We start from the raw sequence: 8,916 nt of genomic DNA, 5'->3' as shown, positions 1-8,916 counted from the left end.
ATCAGCAAGGTGCTTCAAGAACTGTACACCACCACGTGTTACAAGAACCAAATGTTTATTATAAAAGTACAATGCTGTGTTAAATTAGGGATAGTCTCTTGCTAAGTATACTTCTTCAGAAATTTCAATTTCAGATATGCGAGCGTGAGAAAAATTACAGTCATACATGCAAGCGCAATGTGATTCTGCCACATGTCCCAAGCAGTTATGCCAATGCCTTGCATTTTCAAATAGTCTTCTCCAGTGCATCTAAAAACATGGGTTTAAAAAAATGTTGTATTAGGACAATGCAATTCTTGATGTACTTCTTTAATCGATGTAAATTCATAGAGACAGTCCTTTGCTTAGGGCCATAATACAGCCAGCCCATGGTTTTAGAACCTTTTCGGTGATAGCCATTAAGTAAATACAGTGGTACCTCTATCTAACAACGCCTCTACTTACAAACTTTTCTTGATAAGAACCGGGTGTTCAGGATTTTTTTGCCTCTTCTCAAGAACCATTTTCTACTTACAAACCTGAGCCTACGAAACTGTAACTGGAAAAGGCAGAGAGAAGCCTCCGTGGGGCCTCTCTAGGACTCTCCTGGGAGGAAACAGGGCCGGAAAAGACAGGGAGACGCCTCCATGGGGCCTCTCTAGGAATCTCCTCGGAGAAAACAGGGCCAGAAAAGGCGGGGAGAAGCCTCCGTGGGGCCTCTCTAGGAATCTCCTGGGAGGAAACAGGGCCTCCACCCTCCCTGCGGTTTCCCCAATCGCACGCCTTATTTCCTTTTACATTGATTCCTATGGGGAAAATTGCTTCTTCTTACAAACTTTTCTACTTAAGAACCTGGTCACGGAACGAACTAAGTTCGTAAGCAGAGGTACCACTGGACTGCGGTCATAAGGTGAATGCTACAGCCATTAAAAGAATGGTTGTTAAGCAAATTCATTGTTTGCCATGGTATATTTTTGCTGAAAACGAGAGATGAATAGCAAGTTTTGGGCAAAAATATATTTTTACTTTTCAATTTTGGTGAATAGTAATGAAACATGCTAAGGATGCTTCCCTGGTTGTTTTCACATGTGTGTGCTTTCTTTGCTTTTCTGAAAGCCTCAGTAGAAGTGTGGTGCATATGCACTTTCAGAGTCAATTGTAAAAAAAATGTAAGCTTCCACAAGAACGCAACACATTTAACGTCTCATGAATGATGCTTCACTCAATATGCTTTGCAAGCCACCCTTCTAATTCCAAACATTTTGCCCCATCAAGTTGGCAACGGTTCCATATCTTACTCACTAGCAAGTCTTGAATATTTTTATGTAATGAACGTATCTCCTTTAAAAAAAAACACAAAGTAATAATTAATATGAGTAATATTTAAAGAAACTTAGGCCCTGTTGCTTGTTTTACTTTTCCCCATGTGCCAGATGCTTACACTGTAAATGCAGAAGTAGGAACACATGTTACGTTGACCCCTTCTGGGGTTTCATTGCAAAACCTGAGTCCAGTAAATTCGTTGATTTGCAAAGCCTTTGAAAAACAGACAGATAATGGAATTACTTGCTTATATTATCTGAAAGGATTCCTGTGCAGTTGGACCTAAAAGGCAACAAAACGACAGGAATGAGAGTGCTTTGCTAACATTAAAGCAACATCAGAATTTTAAAGTCTTAATAGATAGGGATATATTGATGCCCTGTTGTGTTGATGTTCTAAATGAATTACTGTATTCTGCTCTGCCATGCAGTATACAGTTCAAATTTACTAGTTGACAACAATTTTTGGATGAACTGTAGAAATCACATGTAGAAAATAGATGAGCACCCATAGTTTAGCACTTCGTATATGCTGTACCTACATAACACATAGATTGTGGTTTACAAGCCAGTATGTTTGACACAGCAAAGCTAACCAAAGCCACATCAAATAAATCCAGATGTTTTAATGTGTGGTATGGTTCGTAACATGGTAATCCATGCCATCTAAACCTCCTAAGAAGCACTGCAAATGGTAGATCCATTTGAATATTTAGTAGTAATCTCAGACACTGCCCATTCAAAAATTATAGAGCAGGAAGGGATCCTTTGAGGATTCCAGACACATCACAAAATCATAGCTCCATGTATATAGAAGAGAGCTGCATATTATTATGGTGGCAAAAACAAATCAGAACCTGGTGCCATCTTTTTCAATTGCCAAATTGTATTAAAAGACATAAGCTTTTGTGAGCTACAGCTCACTTCATCAGATTCATACAGTGACTAGGCTGATATAATTATACTGCTCAAAAAAAAAATTAAGGGAACACTCAAAAACACATCCTAGATCTGAATGAATGAAATATTCTCATTGAATACTTTGTTCTGTACAAAGTTGAAGGTGCACAACAGCATGTGAAATTGATTGTCAATGTTGCTTCCTAAGTGGACAGTTTGATTTCACAGAAGTTTGATTTACTTGGAGTTATATTGTGTTGTTTAAGTGTTCCCTTTATTTATTTATTTTTTTGAGCAGTGTATTCAAATTGGATTAAAGTGATAAGAGCTTAGGTTGGTTATGCAGATGCAGGCTACTCCTAAGACAGATTTCAGGGTGTCTTACATTTTTAATGTGTTATCAGCCTATTTTTTATTTTATTTTTTTTGCCACTACGTAGGAGCTGCTTATGTGGGATAGAATTGTTTCTTCTAAAGTAGAAATCACGCAAAGTTCTCAAAATAAACCACTAGATGTCAACATAAGGTTAGAAATTATTCGATTTTTCTGTTTGTAACTTGAAAAGATTGCACTTTCTTGGACTTGGCTCTGGAGAAGGAGAGCATTAGCCAAAGAGCTTCCATGAAAGTAGTTTTTCTCACCACTATAAGTACTTCATTTAATTATAAACATTAGGTTGCTCAAATACACAGCTGGATCACAGGAAACAATAGAAACAGACCAAAAGAGGTTTATCTGGACAATGTGTGCAGTACAGGACATATCCTACAATCCTTCAAATGGATTTTTAGCAGATGTGCTAGAATTCCTTAGCAGACAGAGTAACAATGAATAATAAAAAGAATAAAAGCAGGCAAATTAACAGTATTTTCTCATGCAAAGGGGTAAAATGTGCGGAGTGGTGGCGCCAAGGAAGAGGACAGGCAATAATTAAAATAGAAAAGGTGCTTGAATGGTCTTCTAACACTTTTGCAAATGCTGCTTCTGAAAAGTGGGGCTTTGCTTAAAATATTCCTCTTTTTAAAAAGAAACAGAGCCTCCCCAATCTTGCTTTAAACCAAACAGAGAGTATCCTTCTAGCACAGAGGTGGAGAACTATGGCTCTTTATGATTTATGGACTTCAACTCTTGGATTCCAGAGCCAGCATGGCCATAGTTCCCCATCCTTGTTCTAGTGCAGTGATGGTAAACTTATGGCACAGGTGCCATGGGTGGCACGTGGAGCCATAGCTACTGGTACATGAGCTGTTGCCTTAGCTCAGTTCCAACATGTATGTGTGTGCCAGCCAGCTCATTTTTTGCTCACACAAAGTCTCTGGGAGTTTTTGGCCTCCAGGGATGGGGGAAGCCTTTGGAGCCTGGGGAGGGCAAAACATGAGCCTATTGGGCCCACCAGAAGTTGGGAAACAGGCCGTTTCCGGCCTCCAGAGGGCCTCTGGGAGGCGAGAGGCATTGAATTATGGGGGTGGGCACTCACACATGCGCTATAGCGCACGCCCACGCTCTTCCGGCACCCGAGGGGGAAAAGGTTCACCATCACTGTTCCAGAGTATAGAAAAGTCTGTATGAACAAGAACAACCTTTGGAGGAAAAGTGTATGAAATTCAAACCCCAACCTCTTTGGGGAAGGCAGAACTTCCACAAAACGATCATGGGCTTCCCCAAATATGCCCATGTTACACCAACACTCTGCAGTCTGCATTGGTTGCCGATCAGTTTCCGGTCACAATTCAAAGTGTTGGTTATGACCTATAAAGCCCTTCATGGCACCGGACCAGATTATCTCAGGGACCGCCTTCTGCTGCACGAATCCCAGCGACCAGTCAGGTCCCACAGAGTTGGCCTTCTCCAGGTCCCGTCAACTAAACAATGTCGCTTGGCGGGATCCAGGGGAAGAGCCTTCTCTGTGGCGGCCCTGACCCTCTGGAACCAACTCCCCCCAGAGATTAGAATTGCCCCACCCTCCTTGCCTTTCGTAAGCTTCTTAAAACACACCTCTGCCGCCAGGCATGGGGAACTGAGATATACTTTCCCCCTAGGCCTTTAAAATTTTATGCATGGTATGTCTGTATGTATGATTGGTTTTTATATTAATGGGTTTAAACTGTTTTTTTGTTACTGTTGTTAGCCGCCCTGAGTCTGCGGAGAGGGGCGGCATACCAATAAATAAATAAATAAATAAAATAAATAAAATAAAATAAATAAAATAAATAAAATAAATAAAATAAATAAAATAAATAAAATAAATAAAATAAATAAAATAAATTATATAAATTATATAAATTATATAAATATATAAATATATAAATATATAAATATATAAATATATAAATATATAAATATATAAATATATAAATATATAAATATAAAAAAATAAAAATAAATATAAAAATAAAAAAACCCTGGGAACTGCTGACTGGCACTGACCTCCTGAAATCAGGGAAGATAATGGCCTAACCCAGAATATTCCTAAACAGGAACTTTAGCCCCAAGAGACCAATAAAACTGTGCCAAGGAAGAGAAGGCCATTTCCCAGTCCATTCTACCAATCTGAGAGTTTGGGGTGATGAGTTCTTTCACAAATAAAATTAATACTAGTGATAATAATATTATTTACATTTAGGCCGTAGCGAGGGATACTGAGGTATTCCAGCCACAGTAACGAAGGTGCAATGGTTGTGAGATTTACCAATACACCAGAAAAAACCTGCAAGGAAAAAAGGGGGGGGGGTGAGGGAGAGACATCTGTTATAGTAGAGAATTTTGTCTAGAGCCACACAAAGAATTTTGCATTTATATCCAGGATTCATTCCTCATCAGTCACTGCCGTTGCATATTCAGTATACAGATTTGTGACTCTCACATTTCCTGGGAAGCAAATTTCCTGCAATTTTTTAATTTATGATTCATATTTTAGGCTTTAAAAAAAAAAAGAATATTGTCTTTATAAACATACAAACTCTCTCTCGCCAGCAAATTGAAAGTCACTGTATTATTATTATTATTTATTGGATTTATATGCCGCCCCTCTCCGTAGACTCACGCCAGCATACAAATCCACTGTACTAACAATTCATAGTGGTAGCTACTCATCCCTGATCTGTAAGAAAACTATCCAACATGAAACCCGGATCTGTCTCTATTGCCTCTAGTCCCCATCATGCCTGTTTGACTTATTTCCATATTTGGGGAAAAAACACCCAAAAACACTTAATATAGGTCATAATTAGTTTGGACCTAAAATTCTCCAAACTACCAGTAATTTGTATTTATTGAGGGATTGCTAAGTTAAACTGAGCAATCAGAAGCTTTTTAATTCCCGGTAATATTTGGAGTTGTATAATGAGCCAGAACACACAATCGTGGTTGATCAACTGGAGAATACTGGCTCCTGTCTGAGGCAATCTGCACTGTGATTGGTTGCTGGGGCGTTTTCTTTACAAGTCCGATAGATGGATAGATAGATAGATAGATAGATAGATAGATAGATAGATAGATAGATAGATAGATAGATAGATAGATAGATAGATAGATAGATAGATAGATAGATAGATAGAAAATGGATGGATGGCTAGATAGATAGATAGATAGATAGATAGATAGATAGATAGATAGAAAGATAGAAAGAAAATGGATGGATGGATAGATAGATAGATAATAGATAGATAGAAAGAAAGAAAGAAAATGGATAGATAGATAGATAGATAGATAGATAGAAAGAAAGAAAGAAAGAAAATGGATAGATAGATAATAGATAGATAGATAGATAGATAGATAGATAGATAGATAGATAGATAGAAAATGGATGGATAAATAGATAATAGGTAGGTAGGTAGGTAGATAGATAGATAGATAGATAGATAGATAGATAGATAGATAGATAGATAGATAGATAGATAGATAGATAGATAGATAGATAGATAAATAAATGAGTTTACCACTATTTAGGCCAATGAATGGAATATCCAAACCTAACTTTTTAAAGATAGGCAAGCTACATATAAACAAGTAAATATCGAAAGGCAACACTCACAATCATAATAACAAAGCAAATATTTATGAGGAGGTTCGCAACGGATGTGACGTTTTGTCCTGTTGCAACTGCCAGAGCGAGAGAACTAGAGGCATATGCAATTAATACAATAGTAAACATCATGATAAAGAAGGACGCCAAAACGGGCTTGAAACCTGCAAAAAAATTAATATATACACATCTACGTATATTGTACATACATGCGTAATAACAACCTTAACAGAGATGTATACAGACAGTCCTCAACTAACAACTATTGATTTATTGGCCCATCCAAAGTTATAATGGCAAATCTAATAAATAATAATAATAATAATAATAATAATAATAATAATTGGGGGGGGGGAAGTGACTTCTGACCATTGCAACATTCTCACGGTAATGTGATCAAACACCGCCGTGCTTTGGGCGCTTAGCAAGTGGCATGTATCTATGACAGTTGCAATGTCCTGCTTTTGCAGACTTCTGACAAGCAAAATTAATGTGGAAGCTCACTTATCAACTGTGGCAAGAAAGATGGTAAAACAGGACAAAATTCACTTCACTGCCTTTGGTCTCAGTCCTATGGTCATAAGTCGAGGACTATCTGTATTTCAGCCATGCAAACAACCTTCTGCATGCCCATTCGGAAGGAAGCGCCCCTAAATGCGATCGGGGATTACTGCCATGCCACATGTCAGAATTTGCTTTCATGTGCTAGGGTACTGATGCTTGTACAGTGGTGCCTCTACTTACGAACTTAGTTCGTTCCGTGACCAGGTTCTTAAGTAGAAAAGTTTGTAAGAAGAAGCAATTTTGCCCATAGGAATCAACGTAGAAGCAAATAAGGTGTGCGATTGGGAAAACCACAGGGAGGGTGGAGGCCCTGTTTCCTTCCAGGAGATTCCTAGAGAGGCCCCACAGAGGCTTCTCCCCACCTTTTCTGGCCGTTTCCTCCCAGGAGATTCCTAGAGAGGCCCCACAGAGGCTTCTCCCCACCTTTTCTGGCCGTTTCCTCCCAGGAGATTCCTAGAGAGGCCCCACGGAGGCTTCTCCCTGCCTTTCCCGGCCCTGTTTCCTCCCAGGAGATTCCTAGAGAGGCCCCACAGAGGCTTCTCCCCACCTTTTCTGGCCGTTTCCTCCCAGGAGATTCCTAGAGAGGCCCCACGGAGACTTCTCCCCTCCTTTTCCGGCCCTGTTTTCCCCCCAGGAGATTCCTAGAGAGGCCCCACGGAGGCTTCTCCCTGCCTTTTCCGGCCCTATTTCCTCCCGGGAGATCCCTAGAGAGGCCCACAGAGGCTTCTCCCCACCTTTTCTGGCTCTGTTTCCTCCCAGGAGATTCCTAGAGAGGCCTGCCTTGCATTTTCCCCACACCAACAACTCTGGTCTCCTAATTTTTAAGCCAGCACTCCGCTACACCCAAGTGCCAAGTTTTAAACCAATTTCAGCCTCCTTATACTTCAGAGAGAATAAATCATCCAATAGGTCAGTTGTTTGCATACAAGAGTGATTATAACTAAAGAGAGCCAACTTAGGGTAGTGTTTTAAGGCAGTGCTTCCCAACCTTGGCATTTGCTGGCTGGGGAATTCTGGGAGTTGAAGTCCAGATATCTTCAAGTTGCCAAGGTTGGGAAACACTGTTTTAAGGCACCAGGTAAAAACTAGGAGACTGAGTTCTAATCTAGCCTTAGTCATGAAACATCCTGGGTGATTTTGGAATAGTTACTATCGGGGGGGGGGGGAATAGGAAGAAATATTAGGTATATTTTCTCTCTTGAGGTTTTTAAAAAGTAACAAAGGCAGAATTTTAAAAAATAAATAAAACAGAAAGCAACCAGTATGTCTCATTTCTCTGTACCACAAAAAAAGGATACAGGACTGAGTTCACTTGCCTATTGTGAAATAATTCAAGCAGGTGAGGATGATCCCCGGCAAAGTCCTCATGGGCAACATGTCGGCTATTATTTTTGAGAAGAAATAGGCGGACACTCTATAATAGCCGCTGATATATTCATGTCTGCAAGGGGAAAAAAGACATTTTGTAGACATACACAAAAACTGAGTGATCAAATAAATGCACATAGCAGGTTTCAGAGTCGGGCTTAGGCCCACGTAGGAATTTAGTGGATTTTCTTCAGTTATCTTAGATGCTCAGTTAAATGATGAAATAGTCTTTTCAGCTAAACGGTGACCCCTCGCCATTTCACGGTTCACCTTTCACGGCTTGCTGAAAGACCCAGAAGGCAGAATGGGGTGGAACACAGTTCCACTGGGGGAAATGAAGATGTGTGCGCAGCTCCAGCTGATCGGCGGCTGGTCTCGGCTCGGCTCTGCTTTTTTCCCTGCTGCTGCTGCTGTGTCTGCGCTCCTTGCTTTTTTCCCCTTTCCTCCTTCCTGGCCTCGGACGCGCTTCCCTCTCTCCTGCCCGGCTCCCCTCCAGCCTCACGCGGCCACCTCCCATCTGAGCTGCAAGCAGAAGGCGTGGCTTGAAGCGGCGCTGGCAGCATTTATGCTTCTGGCGGCACCCGTTCGCCTAATGACCCAGCCTGAGGTGGGGGAGGGGCAACCCAGGAAGGGGAGCGCGGGCAACGCGAGGCAAATTGTCACCCAGCGAGCGACACTGGTGAGGTTGTAAGTCGAAGGCTTAACAGTTCACTTGAACAATGATGATCGTTCAAGTCACTCCCACCTGGTCACGTGGC

General features: G+C 40.7%; 1 protein-coding gene across 2 annotated transcripts in view; it reads right to left on the bottom strand.

Annotated features, from left to right (window-relative positions):
* Positions 1-41: 41 nt before the first annotated feature.
* Positions 42-8,916, bottom strand: part of LOC139169991 (broad substrate specificity ATP-binding cassette transporter ABCG2-like) — a 28,400-nt gene continuing 19,525 nt past the window's right edge. The window contains exons 12-16 of one of the 2 annotated variants that reach the window (XM_070756693.1): positions 8,107-8,231; positions 6,236-6,390; positions 4,820-4,909; positions 1,421-1,515; positions 42-249 (exon numbers count right to left, since the gene is read on the bottom strand). In XM_070756693.1, coding sequence (XP_070612794.1) covers positions 102-249; positions 1,421-1,515; positions 4,820-4,909; positions 6,236-6,390; positions 8,107-8,231 — 613 coding nt within the window. In that variant the 3' untranslated portion in view covers positions 42-101. Of the gene's footprint in view, positions 250-1,420; positions 1,585-4,819; positions 4,910-6,235; positions 6,391-8,106; positions 8,232-8,916 lie in introns of those variants that run through there. The other variant, XM_070756695.1, reaches the window with a different exon arrangement.

This window comes from Erythrolamprus reginae, chromosome 7 (assembly GCF_031021105.1).
Source record: "Erythrolamprus reginae isolate rEryReg1 chromosome 7, rEryReg1.hap1, whole genome shotgun sequence".
NCBI classification, from domain to species: Eukaryota; Metazoa; Chordata; class Lepidosauria; order Squamata; family Dipsadidae; genus Erythrolamprus; species Erythrolamprus reginae.
This window is presented reverse-complemented; position numbering and strand designations above follow the sequence as displayed.